At 37.5% G+C, this 21,646-nt stretch overlaps 1 protein-coding gene across 1 annotated transcript in view; it reads left to right on the top strand.

The window, feature by feature from the left end:
* Positions 1–1,500: 1,500 nt before the first annotated feature.
* Positions 1,501–21,646, top strand: part of GTF2A1 (general transcription factor IIA subunit 1) — a 45,198-nt gene continuing 25,052 nt past the window's right edge. The window contains exons 1-5 of the mRNA XM_082620189.1: positions 1,501–1,956; positions 5,801–5,902; positions 15,260–15,464; positions 17,123–17,187; positions 20,615–20,690. Coding sequence (XP_082476315.1) covers positions 1,927–1,956; positions 5,801–5,902; positions 15,260–15,464; positions 17,123–17,187; positions 20,615–20,690 — 478 coding nt within the window. The 5' untranslated portion in view covers positions 1,501–1,926. The remainder of the gene's footprint in view (positions 1,957–5,800; positions 5,903–15,259; positions 15,465–17,122; positions 17,188–20,614; positions 20,691–21,646) is intronic.

Below are 21,646 nucleotides of genomic sequence, written 5' to 3'. Positions count from 1 at the left end.
CCCAATGCAGCCAAAAATAAATAAATAAATACATTTATTTTTTTAAAAAGTAGTACTTACATAAGGAGGTAACAAGTCATCTTAAAATAGTAAGAAATGAAAAGTATTAGTTAGTATAACTTTTCCCGCTAATGGTCACCCGGCTATTAAATGAATTACAAATGTTGATGGAAACATAATTTTATATAATATATAAAGAACACTATGATTTCCTGTGTTTTTTTTTGTTGTTGTTGTTGTTCTTTTGATCCTCCCAAAGAAGCAGTTGTGCAGGGAACTGAGATGCAACTGATATTCCTCAACTATGATTTCAGAGGCAAAGAAGTTTGACATTTTGATTTGCTTTGCCTTTTGAGGATAAACTCCCTCACTTGTCCAGACTACATTCCATGTCTCTGGAAATTCCTAGGGACAAGAAAATTAGGTACTGTGAGCTCTGCCTTCTTAACAGAGCATTCTCTGTTCTGCGTGAAATGTTGATATAAAGGCGAGATTAGCTTGGGCAGAGCAGGTCAAAAGCCTATTGAGTTGCAGTACAAGACATGGACATTTTCTGCCCCTCTTCCGCAGCGAGAGGCCATGTGACTTGGTGTGTCAAATGCCAAGTATTTCAGATGTTAGTATGTCCTGAGCATGTGGAGTCACTGAATTTGGGCAATATTTTTAAAAACCGGGAAAAGTTGTGCGGTCGTAATCCAGGTTATCAGTGTTTCGGTTGGCGGTGGGTGGGGTGGGGTGGCATTTCCACCACCTTGAAAAGTCATTTAAAGTACGTGGGATAGTAGAGGCCGGACCTTTGGGGAACTTAAACCCAGAGACTTTGTAGCTTACTGGTGGAGAGAACTCATACGGCTGCAGGTGTTATTAATTCTGGAATATGTTTACGGGGGGCCCAAATCAGCTTTCATCCCTTTTAAGAACTCGTACACAATTCTGCAAGCTAAAGGCCCATCCTAGGCAAGAGGTGCCAACGCCTCGGAACTCGGAATCTGAGTCTAGCCCGTTCTCGGAGATGACTCCGCATTTGAAACTTCCCTCAGTCCGAGCACGCCAGGGGTAGGAACCTGGGCCACGTGACCGGCCCTCCTCCGCGGCCATTCCTAGCGGGGCAACAGCCAGCGCCCCTTCCGCATTTCCTATCCCCTCCAGCGCGCGACGGCGCATAAATGCCCGACGGGAGGCGATCCCAGCTAGCTCTGGACTCCTGTGTCACCAAAACTCACGCTTTTTCCAGCAGTGCTTAGCAAGTTCCTCATCCCAAAGCTTCCGCCTGGGTGCCGACCACGTGATCACGCGAGACTTGGGGAGACAGCGGTCCAACTTTACTACTTAAGTCCCCGGGCCCTGCCCTCAGAACAGCCTCCATTGCGCGTGACGACGCGCGGCGGCCTCCGCCCCGGCGCGCCTGCGCACGCGGCTCTCGCGGTGTCTCGCGCTCAGCCCCGCCCACCTCTGCCCCCGCCCCTTCCGCCCCTCCCTCCCCCTCCGCCCTGTCTCTCGGCGGCAGCGGCGGTGGCGGCGGCTCGCGCAGCTTGTTGGCTCACTATATAAAGGGGAGAAGCGGGCGGACCGGACGGCTGGAGCTGCAGCCGGTGGCGGCAGCGGCGGCGCGGGGAGCGGCGACCGGTGGTGGTTTCCCTCCTTGGTGCGGGGTGGGGAGCGGGCACCGCCCCCCAGGACCCCTGAAGGGTCGTGGCCTTTTTTTTTTAAGGGCGATTCTCGAGTTTTTAGCTCCGAGGACTGCTCTCCTCCTCCTCTACCTCCTCTCACCGCTCCCCTCTCCTCCGTCAGGATCCGATTTTGTTTGAAAAATTTTTCCCCCCAATTTTGCGGTGGCTTGGGTCACCGGGTGATTTTTTTTATTTGTTTGTTTTTGTTTTCATCTTTTCTCGGGGTTCCCCCCTCTTGTTTGTGTTGTGTGTGGAAATGGCGAACTCGGCAAATACAAACACCGTGGTAAGGACGTGGTTTGGTGGCCGGCGGGGGCTTCGTTCAGGCGGCAGCAACGGCCGGACCGGGCGGGGGCGGGGACGGCCGCGACTCCCGGCCTCGACTCTCCTCAGTCGCCCGCGCGGCCGCCGCCGCCGCTTCCCGCCTCAGGCGGAGCGGGCCGGTGCGCCGGGCGGCGGGCGCGGGGGGGTGCCGAGGCTCGCGGCCGCGGCGGCGGGGAGGGCGGGGGCGCCTGCTGGGCCTGGGGCCGCCGCGGGGCGGTTGGGCCGGGGCGAGCGCGCGGCCCCGGCCCCAGACCCCGGCTGCCAGGAGGGAGGGCGGGAGGGGCGCCGCCGCTTCTCCCCGAAGCGGGCCCGGCCGCGCCGGCTGGAGAAGGCTCCCGGAGCAGCCTCAAAACAAAAACCGTGTTTGGGGAGCTGGGCGAATCCCCAAGACCCACCGCGATCCACTTTAACGCAGTGAAAGGTTAATGGCTACTTTGGGGGTTACTTTGGGCGTTTTGGCGGTTGTGCTTAAAGAGCCTTCAGTGGGGCCATTTTATGTTTAAAAAAAAAAAAAAAAAAGACGAAGGTTGAAAAGCACTTATCTCGGTTCCTTCCGAATCGGTAAAATGGCGAAGGGGAAGCAAAACCCCCATCGTATCTTCGACTAGCAAAAGCACCAAAACAAACAAAGCTTACAGTAGTGGTCAAAGTGCCCCGCTTTCGCCTTGAAATTTGCCTACTACTCACCGTTTGTCCCTTTTTTCTTACTTGCGATCACGTAGGTTTGCAAAAAGCAGTCACATAAATAACCTTTTCAGTCACCAACGCAAAATGTGATCACTAGTCCACCCCACTCTCTTATTTTTATTATGACAATAAAACACTTTTTTGCCCGGTCCCAAATGCAGACAAGCCCACGGCAGCCCGGCTCCGTACCGTTGACGACTCGGGTCGATCCATCATGGCTGCGGCCGCTTACCCTGCTTTTCAGTCCCTGAGCCTTGTGGTCCTCCTCCCTTTGGCTGCCCTGTTTATATAGAGCCATTGCCGCTCTCTAATATAGACTCTGCCAGGATGGGAAGGTGCTTTTCAGGCCTACGTCACCGCCTCTCCATTTAAACACCAGATCCGGCTTTAAATAGTGAGAGCTGCTGAGAGCGGGGCTGGGAGGTGCGTGCTCCCGAGGCGAGAGGCTGGCGCGTGCAGAGCTCAGTTTATTCTTAAATCCTTTCCGTACACTGTAATTTCGTGCCCAACCGGGTCTGCTTTTAGAGCCCCAAGTTTTTGTTTTCATACAGCAGCTGGGATTTGCGGTCTTTGATAGGGGAAAACAGACTTGCCATCCTTTTTTATTTTATTTTTATTTTTTAAAGAGAATTTAAGCTCAGATGTCTAATCGTTCTTGTATTCAGAAGATGCATGCATTATTGTCGGTAATTTTTTTTGAAAAGTTTTCTACATTAATTGTTAGCTGTGGAGGATTTGATATTGGTAGTATTTTGTTTATCACGTATTCAGGAAATGTTAGAAATATAGCTCCTAATATTTCATTATGTTTTCCTATAATATTTGAGATACGAAGCTTTTCAAAGAAATAGTAAGTGCCTAAAGCTTCGACGTAGGACCTATGTCTACAGTACATTTATGGATCGGGGAATTGTGAGTAATTTGCTTAGTGCAAACTGGGTATTAAAAAATTAAAATTCTAAGTAGACAGTGTTTTTGCTGCATTGGATGTTAATATGATATCCAATATAGAAATTAATCCAACTTATTTTCCAATATTGTACCAGAGACTAACACTTTTGAAAGAAATCCTTTAATTAATCATTAGATAATGGCACTAATGGCCCTTTAATTTACGAGTTTTTAAGTTTGGAATATCTGGTTTTTGAAAACCAGGACAAACCTAAATTACCGTGTATTTCATAAAAGGCAAAAACTTTGGCTTAAGTACAGTTTAGTATTTTAAATAATAATTAAGAAATTGCTTATTTCAAATGCCTGTGTACTCACATACTTTGAAAAACGTCAGTATTTTGCGCGCTTTTTAACTCTTGAACAATTTTAAATTGCGTATACTTCATGAATAATACACATTTCCCTTTCTTTAACTATAGTGCATATGAATCCATTAAGTGGCCAAGTTGTGGGTTAATTAAATTACAAAAGCAAAATCTTAAAGCAAGATTGATTCATTAAGTAGGGAGTGCCAGAAAAAAGCACATTGTACCTATAAATGTGTGGATATATCCAAGCAGAGTATTTTTAGGGATGACCGACTTCAGAAACACCAGAACATCTATTTTGCTGAAAAAATAATTTATATCATCAATTTGAGATTTATACTACCATTTTAAAATTACACTGTATCTTTATAATGCCTTGAGTCATTGGTTTTAAAAAAAACTTTATAAATGTATTTTTGTAATTCAGTAGTTGAATTGCCATAGATAAGGTGATACCCATAGTCAGATAGACTTTCCTTATGTATAGAATAAGAATGCTAGCATAAGGAGGCACTGTAGAGATGCAGAAATCACATGAATAATTTTAGTTCACAGAGGCAGATTTGGCAAAATAAAAAGCAGGTGAGTGAGTGGAACGGCAAAGGTGAGAACCTAGATACATGAATTGTTTTTCTCGTTGTAATGAAAAGGAACAAATAGTTTTTAATGGTTGAGGTAAATTGTATAGAGGAACTCATTATTTGTATTTCTGGCTGGACAAGGACACATAAGAAGTTTCCCCTGTGATAACAGTATTGCTGGGAGAGATGCTAATGAAACATTTATATCTGTTTGAGTTTCTTATGAGAGCAAACCCTTGGTTTTATTGGGTAAGCAGTAACTTTTAAGCAAGATATAAAACACAAATAATGACAAAGTATTAAAAAGGCTGTTGATCTTAGCTCTGTGTGATAATGGATAAGATTTATAGCAAGGCATCTCTGGTTTTACACTCTGACAAGCAAACTTCCTTTTGTCCATTAAAGATAGGATGTGGGTTGGGCAAATTCTTCCGTCTCTTACCTTTTGGTTTTTAAAAAGTACTTTATACTTTTAAAGTGCTTTCACATCTATTCTCATTTTATTTTTCTGTCAACCTTCTAAAAGCAAGCTTCCCCCCAAGTAATGCCAACAATAATAGTTATAATAATAATAGTTTAAAAATAAATATCGAGGCTGCTTATAATTCTATTCCATAGCATCATCTGGGCAGTAGTAGGAGAGAAATCCTGGAAAAGAGATCACTGTGTCTTGTTCCTCTGAGACTTTGAGACCTGTTATTGTGGTTATATGAACAGCTTGATGGTATAATTTAAAGGTACAGACTGGGTAACAAAAACTGAAATTAGGTGATTTTTAAATTTGAATACTTATTAGGTTGCAGATTATTACCAGGCAAATCACAGGACATAAGTTTCTGTTAAGACAGCGATGACGTTAGGAGATACAACGGGTTAAACCAAGCAAGGAATAATAAAAACCAGACATAGCAACCCATATAACTATATCGTTGGATATAGTCAAAACACATTAAGTGTTTTGACTATAACAACATGGGAAATTACAACTGGAAACTGTATAGACCTTGTATCTTTGATGATCTTCTGTATATGAATTGTATTAAACAGTCGTAAAACCTTTATTAAAATATGCAGTCATCAAATAATTAATTTTAACTAAGGCAAATGATGTTTATGGGAATGGCCATACCTTTAAAGTTATATCTTCTCAAATAAGTTTTAGAGAGTTGGAAAAGGGACTGTTGTATTACATTTGTTTTGAATTTGTGAAAATGTTATATATTTTAATATGTGAAAATAACGTGTTTTTCAGCAGTCTTTTATTTTCCCTTTAAAGCCTAAGTTATACAGATCTGTGATTGAAGATGTAATTAATGATGTGAGAGACATCTTTTTGGATGATGGAGTCGATGAACAAGTTCTGATGGAACTAAAAACTGTGAGTTTGCTGCTTTTTTTTTTTTTAAACATTCTCTTCAGTTAGAAACTATACTCTGTAATTTTGCCATATGATGACCGTTTGACTTTGTTGCAGGAAGCAATATAGTTATGTGAAGGGTGCTGGTTTTGAATCCCAGCTCTACCATCCATTCTTCCTCTCACCTTAGGCAAACTGCTTATATTTCAGTTTCCTTATATGTGAGATGAGAATGTACTTACCTTTTAGGCTTGTTTTGAGGATTTAATGTAATGACTATATAAAGTGTTTAGCAAAGTGCCTGGCAATAGTATTAGCTATTATTAATGGGCAGTTAATATCCATTTATGTTTTAATTACTTGACTTTCCTGCAAGGTTTTTTTTTTTCCTTTTTTTGTGGTCTTAATGCACTGGTATTCTAAAATGTATTTATGTTGTGGAGATTAAGTGCTTGATAAATTTCACGTTCTGGAGTCCGATTCTCTATGTGGGCCAAATATTTGGTTTATAATGTATTCTAGCTTGGGAGCTGCTTTTCTGCCTCTTCTATTTACTTGGATTTAAGCAGAAATATATAGATACTTTTATTTAGCATTTGTGTTTTCTTGATGCTGTAATGACTCATGAAATCATGGAATATTTTTGCCTTACTGCTCAGAACAGTGGTTCTCAAAATATGGTCAGTGGACTTCCCCACAGGCTCTTTCAGGGGGTCCATGTGGTTGGACAGATGCCCAAGTCTGAATAATTATAGTATGTTTGTCATATTTCCAGTAAAAGTTGTATTCCATGAAAAAAAGTGACCAGTTAAACTTGCAACTCAAATGTACACAAGTGCTTTTCCTTGAGATAACTGTTCCATATGCAGCAGAAGGGCTTTATGCATGCCTCCCATTTTGATGTACCAAATATTAAAGAGATGTTTACGTAAAGGTTGAGATGAGATCATTGTTGATATTAAGACATGCAGTTGTTTGATATTCTATTCATGATATTCTGTAATGAAATGTGTTCACATTTGGCATATCTGCATACTTCACTGAACTCATATTTTCCAAATGACCAATGCGTGATGTTGCAAAATCCCTTCAAAGTGAAAGATAAATTAATGGATTCTAATCGAAGAGTTTGAAAAGTTAATTGGTATATGGTTTCAGATTGTACATTGCAGCTAACTGTTAAGAAACCATCACTTAAAATACTTTTTCCTTTCCCAACTACTTAGCTATGAGAAGGCAGATTTTCTTCATATACATCAACGAAAGCAAACTGAACGTAGAAGCAGACATGAGAATCCAGTTATTTTCCTTTTAAGCCATTTCTCACGAAATTTTTTTGGACGATATGGTTATTTTCATTGAAAGTATTTATGTTAACATGTAATGGATACGTTTTATTTTATTTTTTTTTCTTTACTCCTCGGGATCGTTTTTTTTTTAAATGGAAATGCATTTCTTTTATTTATTTATTTATTTATTTTATTTTACTTTTGGCTGTGTTGGGTCTTCGTTTCTGTGCGAGGGCTTTCTCTAGTTGTGGCAAGAGGGGGCCACTCTTCATCACGGTGTGCAGGCCTCTCACTATCGCGGCATCTCTAGTTGCGGAGCACAGGCTCCAGACGCGCAGGCTCAGTAGTTGTGGCTCACGGGCCTAGTTGCTCCGTGGCATGTGGGATCTTCCCAGGCCAGGGCTCGAACCCGTGTCCCCTGCATTAGCAGGCAGATTCTCAACCACTGTGCCACCAGGGAAGCCCACGTTGTTATTTTTAAATGTCAACATTAAAAAAAATCTTATTTAAAATTTCATAAAAGTTCATTGAGGTCCTCATTAATTTGTAAAAATGATAAAGGACTCAGACTAAAAAGTTTTAGAACTGCTGGCTTAGAGATTGGGAATTGAGCTCCTTTAGAGCTATGTATAAATAAGTAATCACAGTTAATGAATGCTAAGGAGCATTTGTTGTGGTTTTATTTATCCATTCAACAGAGGTGTGGAGGCTGCAATTTAGCAACTTACTATTTTAAATAAAGCAAATCTCACCTGTGTTGTGGTGATGAAATATATCTTAGAATGTTGCAGCATCTGTGGGCAGCTTCTATAGAGTTTTCAGTATGAATCTGCCCCTTTGAGGAAGGGAAAATATAGGTTTGAATGAGACGAGGAAATATTTATTTACCTTGTGAGAAATGTAATGGTTACTGAAAGTGAAGAGTAGGTATTTAAAAATACAAGTGAAGGAATGCCAACTCTGAGACATGAGTTGGAAGAATAGCAATATAAACTACTCAAACACATAAAGTATCTCAGGGATATGAATAAGAAGAGAATAAACTTATTTTGATTCCTTCATGTTACATGTAATGAATATTTTACAAATATGTTATAGCCTTATAATGGTTGTCCTTGTAGTTCTGTGATCTTATGTAGAAGGTACAGCATTTTTAGGTGCAAAAAATTAGTCCCAAAGGCTTTAATTTGCGGTATGTCAGACTAGTGGTCAATCCAAGTTGTTATCTCCTCTTGCTTTTCACAGAGTCTGTTGATATTTTCCTACTGGTCCCAGTTAGAATCAAGGTGTTCTTTCCAAACAGAATGAGCTATCTTTGAGACCACATAGCTCCACCTGCATTTTTAGTACATAAGACTTTATACATGTATACACATATATACAGATATATGTACATATAATATAGTATAAAAGTAGTATAAAAATAATATCTACGTTTTATAGGTTATGCACTGATTTTTTGTCTACTGCTTAGATTTCTATGACAAAAATTGTGACTTATTCAACTTTGAATCCCCAGCCTCTACCATAATGCCTGGCATATGTGGTTGGCATTCAGTAAATACTTAATTAAACAAATTAATAACATGTTGCTCCAGAATCTAACTGAAAAAAGTAGTTTAATGTTTTTGTTGTTCTTTAAACGGGGCATACTCTTTTATTCTGGGTTGTAGCTGAATTTAAATATAAAACTGTTAGACTGAAATGAGTTTGTTATTTTAATTCTCTGCACTAAATTTCTTCAGGATCTCATTAGAATTTCCAGAATGTGCCCTAGTTTTAACAGTCTGACAGCCAGCCAGCATTATGCAGTAGAACTTTCTGTGGTGATGAAAATGTTCTATATCTGTGCTCTCCAGTATGGTAACCACTAGCCACATGTGGCTATTAAACACTTGAAATATGGTTAGTGGAACTGAAGAACTGAATTTTTATTTAATTATAATTAATTTCACTTTAAATCACCATGTGTGGCTAGTGGCTACTGTATTAGACCTTGTCAGTTTAGATATTCTTGCTAATGAAAACTAACAATATTTCATATTTTAAGGTTTATAAAGGACTCTGTCATTAGTTCTGTCCCCTTTCTCACCATTTTATAGTGTTTTACAAACTTTTATCAAAAGCTTCCATACGGCTGTGCAGGATACAGTGGTGTATTAGATTATGAATTAAGATGAGTAGTGAGAGTGCCTGTAATTTGAAGTTTAACTAGATAATTCAGGAAGGGACCTTCTACATTGAAAAAATTCAACCTGATTTTTGAGATTATCTGTTAACACTGTGGGTCTCCTTTAATGTATGAACTGTGGGAGATAGAAAAGATGCATAAAGCATAATGTTGGTTTTCTTGCTTTTTTCTCTAATTGAAGTGTAATTGACCTACAACACTGTATTAGTTCTAGGTGCACAACATAGTGATTCAGGATTTCTATACATTAGAAAATGATCACCACTTGATTTTCAATAAAGCTATATTTGAATGTAAATTGTGTTTTAGATTGGTAAATGACTATGGGTGGAAATGACAGTCTAGAAGTCCTCTTCAAAGTAAGTGATAAAATTATCCTGATTTCTAAACTGTCAGACCCACCCCTATCCAAATAGCAAGTACAATGGGAGAGAGAAAACATGGCCTCTCAATAAAACAAAGTGAGAAGAATTCCTCATTTGGAGACAAATCTGAAGAAGTTAATCTGCCCCTAGATCTGTCTCATCCTTGGCACTACTGACATTTTGGACCTGTTAATTCTTTGTTGTAGAAGGCTAGTTATCGTAGGATATTAGCAGCATAACTGATCTCTGCCCACTAGATGCCAGTAGCACCCCTTAGTTCTGACAACCAAAAATATCTCTAGACACTGCCAGATGTCCCCGGGGCAGAAGGGGAAAAATCCCCCTGATTGAGAACCACTATTCTAAATATACTCTAGTTGTATATAAATACTTGAACCATTAGTTGTATGATGATCTACTGTTCTACATCATTTGGCCTTGAGGAAAGCTCTGTTCCCCAACATCATTTCTAAAGAGCCCAAAAATTCAATTGTCTTATGTTTTATCCAGGATCTAGTTGTTTTTGTGAGAGTAGGAGAATCCTTTAGAATTTCTAGCCCAGCATACTGCCAGGCAGCAGTAGATCTGGTAACGTTTTATAGATCAAAAAATGGAATAAATATGCTTTGACAGATCATTTAGCAAGTGGTAGAGACTTGAAGCTAAGCCTTTTGTCTCCAGATAAGGAAGGTACCAGAGTTGTGACTAGACCTGCTCTGATAGCAGCAGTACAGTTTAGAGATTAGAACTTCGGACCGGTGCTGGGATTATGGTGAGGCAAGTGAGGGCCTAGAGTCCAGAATTTAAACTTTAAATTTAAAATTTAAAGGACATTTACTCTTCACTCTCAGGGTCCAGCCCTGTTGAGTCAGATTGCCTGGACTGTACGATGGTTTTGCCTGCTGTTAGTTGGTGATCTTGGATAAGGTACCTAACTTCTTGTTCCTCGGGTTCTTTTTCTGTAAAAAGGAGATAATAATGTCTATTTTAAAGAATTTTTGTGAAAAACGAGTGTACACAGAAAGTACTTAAGTGCACGTTAAGAATTCAGTGTTAGTCTAGTAAACGTGATGGGCATAACATGATGCATATCCAAAATATTTTGGGAACAGAAAATGAATTTTCTCCATGTCTAATTCCGGAGACCTGGCAAAGATTGTTGAAATAGGACTGCCAGAAACAATAGCTATAGTGTTGGGGGGAAAAAGTACTATAAAAATGTGGAGAAAAGAGTTCTTCCTGGGCTTCCCTGGTGGCGCAGTGGTTGGGAGTGCGCCTGCTGATGTAGGGGACCACGGGTTCGTGCCCCGGTCCAGGAGGATTCCACGTGCCAGCGGAGTGGCTGGGCCCGTGGGCCACGGCCGCTGGGCCTGTGCGTCCGGAGCCTGTGCTCCGCAACGGGAGAGGCCACAACAGTGAGAGGCCCGCGTACCACACACACACACACACAAAAGAGTTCTTCCTATTTTCTAAGGTAGCTAAATAAATAAATAAATAAATAAATAACAATTCAGTATTCTTGGTAGTCTTAAGGGGTATTAATATGATTACTGTTGCCAAAACAGTATTACATTATTTTAAACAGATGATATTTTAAAAATAAAATAGTTTGATAAATAAAATTATTTTAAAATGAAATTGGAGAGAAACAGAAAACATGCAACTAATTTGAACGTTACATTATTTGATATTATAAGTGTAATGCCAAATATTTGTATGGTATTATTCTTGTATTTTTCACATTACCTAGAACAGTATTTGGTACTTAGTAAATATGGATTCTCAGTGGCCCACTACTCCAGCATCCCCTTGCTCCCCCAGAAGCAGTTTGAAATGTGTGGTTCCATGTTTGCTTGTTACAATGACTAATGGGCATCTTTGGCATTTAGTAGGCTAGAGGAGTGTTGTATTTCATGTACACTTCCTGTGGTAATACCCTGTAAATAAAGAGTTATTCTGCCTAAAATGTTGGTAGCATCTTTATAGAGAAACTACCTTAGAAAACAAGTTCGTTTTCCATTCTCTTTGGAATTAATATTAAATTTCTGATAAGTTCTTAGTCATTTTGTTAGGTTATGAATAAGACATAGTCTCTACCCTGAAGGAGTTCATACTTTAATAGAGAAGGTAGACTTAGTGTGAAAGTGTACCAATAGAAATATCTCTAAGGTATAGAGGCAGTGAGCGATTTCTTTGTGGCTGTGTGACTTTGCATTTGCATTTTTTGGGGAATTGTGTGGGAAGACTGTCAGTCATAAGGAGTAGTTTACGAAAGTTTAGACAGGACGTATGTATGCTATATTCAGGGAACTGCAGGTAGTTTGGAAAATAGAGTGCAAGTTATAGTAGCATTTGTAGAAGTTAACATAATACTGCATTAAGGAGCTTGGTCTTTAGAGTGAGAAGGATTCTCTGGGGTGCTAGTTAAAAGACAGAGTTTTGGACTTCTGCTTCAAAGAGTCTCAGTTGATAGGGGTACAGTCTGACATTTAAAAAGAAAAATTTGTTTGCATTTACCAAAAAATCTAAATTAACTTTTAATAATGCATTAATGGGTTGCAGTCTGCAGTTTGAAAAGTATTGGTTTATACTTTAAAGCAGCAGCTTTCACTTTAGTGTACATCACAATAACCTGGATAGGTTATTAAAACAGATTCCTGGCTCTACCTCCAGAGTTGCTGATTCGATGGGGTGGGGCCTTAGAATTGGTATGTCTAACAAGTTCTCAGGTGATACTGATGTTATTGGTCCAGGATCACATTTTGAGGACCACTGATTTATAGAGGATAGATTGGAAGCACAAGTTTCCACTAAAATGTAGGCTCTGTAAGGACAAGGATCTTTGTCAGATTTGTTCACTATCTGTTCTCAATGCCAGTAACAGTGTCTAGCTGGGAGATATTCAATAATTATGTGTAGAATGTATGATTTGAAGCAGGGAGCTCAATTAGCTTAGTCATTAACACTGCAGTAATGCTGATGGGAGGAAGGGACTTGAACTGGGGCCATTATAGTAGGGATAGATTGAAATAATGCTTTGGAAAGGAAATTGACGGTAATGATAGGGCATTGGGGTAGATTCTGACTCACAGATCATTGACTTGGGAGACTAGGTGAGTAGTGGTACGGAGCACTTAGCACATAATGTGTATTTGTTAATATTTACCATTGTCATGGAAGCTTCATTGAAGTGATGAGTCAGGATTGCAGTGGGTAGACCAATTGGAGGTGATAGAAACTGAAGCTTTAAATTTAGAAAATTATGGTTTAAAGACCCGGTTTTTTTAAAAAAAATATTTTATTTATTTATTTATTTTATTTTTGGCTGTGTTGGGTCTTAGGTGCAGCATGTGGGATCTTCGTTGCTGTGTGCAGGATCTTTCCTTGCAGTGCTCGAGCTCTTCGTTGTGGCACGCGGGCTTCTCTCTAGTCGTGGTGTGCGGGTTTTCTCTCTCTAGTTGTGGCACACAGGCTCCAGAGCACGTGGGCTCTGTAGTTGTAGTGCATGGGCTCCAGAGCGCGTGGGCTCCAGAGCGTGTGGGCTCTGTAGTTTGCGCCATGCGGACTCTCTAGCTGTGTCGTGCGGGCTCAGTAGTTGTGGCGCGTGCGGGCTTAGTTTCCCCGGGACATGTGGGATCTTATTTCTCCGTCCAGGGATTGAACCCGCGTCCCCTGTGTCGGAAGGCAGGTTCTTTACCACTGGACCACCAGGGAAGTCCCTTAAAGACCTGTTTCTTAAAGCATTAATTAATAGTACTTTTTTCACCTTGATTTTGGCCTACAAGAAGCGAGGTTTTGTTTTGCTTTGAAACAGGGAAAAGAAGTGTAGACAGTTTGGGTGATAACTGTTTGGGAGGCTTACCTATATAGCCTTACTATATAATACATTTAGAGTGTATTTTACAGTGTAGAGTGTATTTTATTCAGTGTCTGAGCCTATTTTGTACTGTGTGTTATGCTAGGTGCCCACTTCATAGAAATGAACCAGACAAAACTTGGGCTCTCAAAAAGTAGTTTTTTGTTACCCTAGGAAGAACCCTAGCTGTTTTTAGTCTGGTATTTGCACTGACTTAGATTTACTAGCTGGAAGTTCGTTTAGAAGTAATCTAATTCAACTTGTTCCCTTTTTAGATGAGAAAATTCTCAGGGAAGATAAATAATTTGTCCACAAAGCAAGATAAATAATTTGTCCACAAAGCTGTTTAGTGGCCTAACCAGGACTAATTGGGTTCCTGACTTCTGTTGTAATGCTCTATTACACAATTAATACCACCACTACAATAATTATAATAACTTTTATTGATGACTGACTTTATGCTAGACTCTGATAAATGTTTTACATGGAAATCTTATTTACTCCTCACAACGCATGAAATAGATACTGTTACTGTCTCTGTAAGAATAGTCTTCAGGTGAGCCTAAATACTGAGACTGCTGGGGAATGGTTGCTCTGGGAAATGGACCTTTTTAGTTTACTTTTTCGCTAAATTGTTAGAGATGTGCTGGAATTGTTATTAACATGTAGATCTAGAATTTCTAAAACAGTTGTGTCAGCAGTTTATAAAAATCCCTGTTAGTATGGCAAAGGGAGCTTTTTGAAGGATCTGATAGAAGCCTTACATGAGTTAGGCAATATCCCAAGAGTAGATCCTAGGGGAGAAAACAAAGTATCTGTAGATCCTTGTGTACAAAATGGCTGAATTAAATTTTATATGTGTGTTTAAGGAATGGTTTGTAACTTTCTTGGGCAGTTTTTTTATAAGGGCTCTATAGATTGAACACTAAGCCTTACAGAGAGGAAATGTGTTAGGGAGAAGGATGGAATAGTTGTAAATATTTTCTTTTACTTCCTTGTTTTTGCCCACTTTTGATTTTTTTTTTTCCTTCATCACAGAAGCTGTCCAAGGGTGAGATGAGAAAATAGAAGTGGTTAAGCAAAAAAGGATTGTCAATCCTTGTCATAATGAAAGAGGGAAGGGAATTTCAAGAAGTGTGGAGGGTTGAGAATACCTCTGAAAGCATATTAGGCATTGCTGTTTCTTTTTCCTTGTGTAGGGTTGGACAGATAGAGAAAGGTAGGGTTTTCTAACCTGAGGACTGCCTCTATAATGTTGCTCATAGTTCAAGGAAAGATGAATTTATGTTTTATATGTTATCTAAAAGTTAGGAAAGAAAGATTTCCATAAAATAGCTAACAATGGATTTGATACTAAAAAGGATGATTTTTGATTACTGAAAAATTGCTTATATGAAACTGCTTGGCAACTAAGGAATTACTATGGAAAGTTTGTTGAAGATATAAAAAGAAACAAAAGAATTCTTCAGTACTCTTAAGTAGCAAAAATGAGGTGTGTACTTTAAAAATTGGTTTTCATTGTGGCATACACTTGAGTAAGAATTAGAGATTTGTAGATTTATCAGTTTTGAAAATGTGAAAATTTTATAAACTGAGTAATAAAGTATGTTTTATCCATGTGTCCAGCGTTGTTTTCCCTGACTCTTACTTAGAAATCTTTAATATTCTTTGCTTTAGTTATGGGAGAATAAGCTAATGCAGTCTAGGGCAGTAGATGGATTTCATTCAGAAGAGCAGCAGCTTTTACTGCAAGTTCAACAGCAGCAGCAACCCCAGCAGCAGCAGCATCACCACCACCACCACCACCACCAGGCTCAGCCGCAACAGACAGTACCTCAGCAAGCGCAGACTCAGCAGGTCCTTATTCCTGCATCACAGCAAGGTGAGGCTGGCTGATCCTACTGCAACTTGGAAATGAAAGTTGTCATTTTCAAAGAAGAGAAACACTCTGGGTGTCTCCTTTCTACTGGCTGAGGGGGTTGTATCTGTGTGTGTATAAAACGTGGTTCCTATTTATGTAGTAATGATAAACAAGTAATTCACTAACTGAAAGCCTAAAATGATATTAGGTAAGTATATTATTACTTTTTTCAGATGGCTACACAACGGTGGATTTCCTAAGTCAGATCTATAAAGGTTTATTTACTAAGGGTTTCATTATTTTATATAGTAGAAGCGTTACTTTCTTTGAAACTGATTTGTTCCTGTGAAGACATTTGAGTTTAGTTTTTATAAATAAACACTGGAGGGTTCTTGTAACTATACTTTGGCAATCTGAAATTCTTATTCCCTATTAATTTATGCAGTTAAATTGACTGAATTAGATTTCCTTTAAGTGAAGAGTAGATATATGACATCTTAATTTATATTATGGGGTTTAAAGATAAGAAAAAACAAGTATTTATAGACTGCATCCATAGTGCCTTGTACTGTGCAAGTCATTTTATAGGTTTTGTTTCATTGCAGTCTAATAGAGGCTCTGTGAAGTAGCTCTTAAAACATCACAGCTGAGGAAAATCTGGGCCCTGAAAAGGCTTAGAAGCTTGATCCTCTACATGGAGTATTTTCGGTCATGACAAGCATTTGTTCAGTTATAAAACTTCCTAGGCCTTCAAGTTTTGTAAATCTTGTTGTCAGGAGAATAAAGATAAATGAAAACTTCATCTTAAGGTAACTGTTTAGTTACTCATTTGCCTCATCTGAGAGTGTATGTAAGACTTAAAACTGATATTGATGCACGTTAGAAATGTCTGAGTTATTTTACTGTTTATATCAAATAAGACTTAATATTTGATTTTACTCTATACCTTGCATCAAGTAATTTTATCCTTTTAATGTTTCTTGATGACCGTTCCTCCTATTGCCTTCAGGCCTGGCACTAGGATTTTAGGTTATCATAAATTAAAATTTGATTTTCTTCACTCAGAGAATATTAGGATAATGGGATTATCTATTTATTCTCTGAAATTTGCGGAATCAAACACTTAGTTCCTTTTATGCTTAAGTGATACTGCCATTATTTATGATTTGTATTTTTTAAAAAGTTGATAGAAATAAGATACTGGAAACTGTCAAATTGGAAGAAAAAGATTTTAAAAGACTATGTAGATTATAACGTTTTGAGCTCACTCTTAATGGGTCAATAATGCATTCCAGCAGTAGTATCATTATATTAATAACAAAGTTATTGTGAGTTGGCAAGACAATATTAAATTATGTTTGAAAATTTCCAGTTTAAGAATGCACAGAAATATATATGTTTAGGTGTTAGGTATCTCATTATGTCATGTTCCCAAGGTCCCTCGTGTCCTTAGGTGTTGTTAAATCTTTTTTTTAATTGTGTTTTTTCCAGTATAAGGTGGGTATGTCGCAGCTGTTATTTACCATAGAAGTTTATAACATTCTGAGATATCAAATGGTTGAGTGCATTTGCATGCAGAAAATGTGGAAAGCATGAAAAGAATTTTCAGTATGGTACAGCATTCTTATGAAATAGCCTCATGGTTCCTTGTTTTTATGTGTGTCTGTGTTTTTTCATAGCTGCAGCACCACAAGTTATTGTTCCTGATTCTAAGCTGATACAACATATGAATGCATCAAACATGGTAAGACTCAGAACATAGCACTTTGCTTGGCTCTGTTTATTCTAACCCAAATTGTGATTATGCTTGTGTATGTTGTATATTAACAACTCGAAGTTTATTCAAGACTTAAGCAAAATAGCTGTTTTGTTTGGTTTCCTAAGTATTGGATTTAACAGCAAATCTAAAGTTTAGCTTGGTACTTAGACATTAAGGTTCATAAAATTATGCAACTTTCTGTTGAAAATACCAAAAGAATGATGCTTTGTGGGAGCTGTTTTATCTTCTGCTATTTTTTGAAAATAGGTTTACGGGACCTACCAAACATTATGCCAAGTATAGTTATGTTGCAGAAGACCCATTAACTGAAAGAGGTTAAGAATGCTAAGAACTATAAATTTTTAAAATGAAAATGAACCACTTGGATAAAGATAACTAGTATCGTTAAGATCAGACATTTACAATTTTTTCTCTGATTTAACCATAGCATAGCCTAATAAATTTTATTACAATATGTAAATTGCTACTTTAAAATGCATTTTAGCCAGTTGAGTTTATTATACATTAGACTTTTGATACTTCTAAGAGATAGCCACTGAACTTCATAAGTCCTCAAATTTTCAAATTTCACTTAGCACATATAATATATCCCATCAGATATAACTATAAAACTGAAAGAAAGAAACCCTCAGATCCTTAGAAAATCTTTACTTCTATCCTCACAGTTTTTTTTAAAATAAAACATTAAAACAAAGTTTAATTAGAATAGTTCCGGCATTTTCTTGTAAATGGCTTTTCTTCTGTTTAAACTACACAGACTGTTAGTGGTGTCTCTGCTCTGACATTCCATTCTTAAATTCAGCCAAATCCTTTTATTAGGTAAGAATCATTATTTTAAATAAGATCTCTTAGTCTAGTGTTAGCAGTGAGATTTTCTTTTCAGATCCAGAGTTTTTTTTTTTTAATGAAAAAGCAATATTTTTTTAAAAAGTTACTGTATTTTGTGAGTGATGAGTGAACCTGAAAGCTCAGTTGTGTTTTATAAGCTATATAGGAAGCAGGGCTTACCTACTAGACAAACAACTTCTTTCTATTGATACATACCAGCCTTAACAAATGTATAACTTTACAGAATTGCAAATTTCTACACGATAGAAATTGGAATTTTTAAATTCACAAAAAATCAAGAATCTCTGTTTGTACTTCCAGTTCAAGTTCCTGGAGTCAATTCTTTTGCATGAAAATCACAAAAGTCCATGCCTATCGATTCTCACAAGAATTTTTATTATTCAAAAAAAATTCCCTTTCAAGTTTAAGGCACTAAATTTCTTTTTAACCTCCATCCTTAAAAATAAGTCTCACTGTAGGATCCATATTGTAGTTGGTACTATTGAGACTGTTTCCTAGGGAATAACTTGTATCATTTTAAAACAGAAAGTTTGGTAGAATCACTTGCAGTAGACCCATCTAATTTTGAAGACTTTTAAGTGTTATGGGAGAGAATTTTGAATTAAAATTGTGTTTAAAAAGACTGGTAAAATTAATGGCCCATCTCTTACTGATTTGCTGTGTCTCCTTGATTCTAAAGAGCATATGTATTTAAACAGATCATAGGTCAGACTTCAATCAATAAAATGTTAGCATTTATACATATTTCAGCATTTTACTTGTTTTCAGTTAGTGTTTGCTTTATGTGTTTTTCATGTTCTAAAATGTAATCAGTATAGGCTTTTTACAAATAAGTTTTTTGTGTTTTTGTTTGTTTGCATTATTATTCCTGATTCAAAGATATCCATTAAAAACAGTTTGATTTTGAAAAAAAAGTTTTTTTAATATAAGAATATGGGATAGTGGTGTAATACATTTGGTAGAAAGCTATTTCAGGGAACGTATGAAACAGGACCTTATATCAGACTAGTTTTGCAGGTTCTCTTTATGAAATTGCTCAAATGCATTATTCACGTTAGGGCCTTTTCACAAAATACAGGAAGGAACTTTCAGCAGACATTAATAAAAGATGGTTTGTGTATGATACATCACAACAAATATTTATAGCAACTTGAATGTGCAGAGGTATGCAGGTGGTTATTTTCTCATGTATGCTTTAAGGGAAACACTAGGTCAGTTTGCTAGTAGAGGGAGATCTATTAATCTTATAAAATGTGAATTATAGGCAATTAATATTCCTAAATAATATTTCTCAATAGTAAGTGGTTGTTAATATATTCCTTAAATTTAGATTACCTTTCATTTGCTTATATAGACATTTATTTAAATCTTTCATTTATTTAGTAAAATGAAATGCAGAACCTGCATTTTATAAAGAGAACCTGGTGAGCTAGATAGCTGGATTTTGGGGACATAATGGGAGTTTCAGGCTTAAGATATAGAGATTACTTAGGCCTGTCAAATGGCAACAAGCATATTTTCTTGGAAGGCTATACTTAGAGCCTGACTAGATAGTTGTATCATTAACCTACTTGAGTGTAATTTGCCAAGTTTTGTTGACTTCAAAGCACAGTTAATATTTATTTCTTGAAGCGTATTCAAATAGAGGTGTTTCTAAAAATGTATAAGTTAGATTGAGTATATGAAGGTTTGGTACCTTAAAAAAGGTTGAAGGGGGAGGGGGGAAAACTACCTGTATATAGTTACAGTGAGATACATGGAAATACTTTGAGCTCAGGATTTTTTAAAAAAACAGTAAAAATGTAGTGTAATTCTTTCAGAGGAAAGGGGAGAAGTCTCCAGAAGCAGTAAATCAAGAATTTATCCTGGATTTAAAAACATTCAGAGTATAATTCCATGTATATTTTTATAATTTAAAGTCAGATACTAACTTCACTTTCAAGTGTAGAAATTAATTTTTGTGACTTAAGATTTTTAAGGTATTTTCTATGTTGATAAAACTGTCAGTAATATATGTTTCACCTAGATAATGCCAGTGTTGTCACCTTATGGCATCTTAGAAGAGTTGCCAGCTAAGAATTGCAGTCTTCTGATACAAGGTTTTCTTTAGAGACCTGTTAATCATGGTATAAATTTAAAATATTAGGATTTCTAAAGTGAAGGTACTTACCCTTTTGCCATAAGTATATTAATTGACAACAAGGAATTGGGAGTAAGGAAACAGAATAAGTAAGGAAATGATGGAATGGTTATTTTATTTATTGTACAACACTGTTAGTGTGGGTTAGATTTCCTTAGAGTACATTCTCCAGGTGAAAAAACCTCCTAATCTACTTAATTGCTTGAAATAATTAGGTAAGATGTTTAGGCTCAATGATCTTTATTGTACCATTTTATAAAATGGCAGTTAGTCTTATTGTTAGAACTTTTCATTTTAGTATATACTAAATGAAACTTTAAATACTTAAAATATGCCAGAGATAAACTGATGTGCTGCTATGAACATACATGGTTTTGATTGTTTTTCATTGTTTTTTTCCAGAGTGCTGCTGCTACAGCTGCTACCTTAGCACTCCCTGCCGGTGTGACTCCTGTTCAACAGATATTAACAAATTCAGGTAATTAGGAATAACTGATCCATTATTTATATAACTCAGAAAATTGTACCGTCTAGCCTTTGTTTTGTCTTCACTGAAAGACAGAAGATCTTAATACTTCTTTTACCATTTGGCTTACGTTATTAAAATAAGATGATTTGAGGACCATGGCATATTAAACCATAATCACTGCTGAGGATGCAGTAGAGAAGATCAGAATTGCACTTGAACTTTTGATCCATGAATGGAATACTATTTATTGAATGAAGTATGATTATATAGAAGTGCTTATTTACTTGGTTTTTTGCTAAACACATTTAACTTACCAAATAAGTTAAACTTAACTCATTTGAACTAATTTGTGATATCAAACTAAATCCTATAGTATCTTAAGAGCAAATTTATTGCATTCTGTTTTATATAGTATCTCTCCATAGCTGGCAAAATTTACTTTTGATAATAATGTTTGAATAACTTATTTACCTGGATTTTAAGTATTTTCTCTGTAATTTAATTATACAATTTCTTGCAAATCAAAACTACAGTGAGGTGTATCACCTCAAACCAGTCAGAATGGCCATCATCAAAAAATCTACAAACAATAAATGCTGGAGAGGGTGTGGAGAAAAGGGAACCCTCCTATACTGCTGGTGGGAATGTAGATTGGTGCAGCCACTATGGAAAACAGTATGGAGGTTCCTTAAAAAACTAAAAATAAAACCACCGTACGACTTAGCAATCCCACTACTGGGCGTATACCCTGAGAAAACAATAATTCAAAGAGTCACGTACCACAGTGTTCACTGCAACACTATTTACAATAGCCAGGACATGGAAGCATCCTAAGTGTCCATCAACAGATGAATGGATAAAGAAGATGTGGCACATATATACAATGGAATATTCCTCAGCCATAAAAAGAAATGAAACTGAGTTATTTGTAGTGAGGTGGATGGACCTAGAGTCTGTCATACAGA

Source organism: Mesoplodon mirus (assembly GCF_964341445.2).
Source record: "Mesoplodon mirus genome assembly, chromosome: 4".
Taxonomy (NCBI): Eukaryota; Metazoa; Chordata; class Mammalia; order Artiodactyla; family Ziphiidae; genus Mesoplodon; species Mesoplodon mirus.
This window is presented reverse-complemented; position numbering and strand designations above follow the sequence as displayed.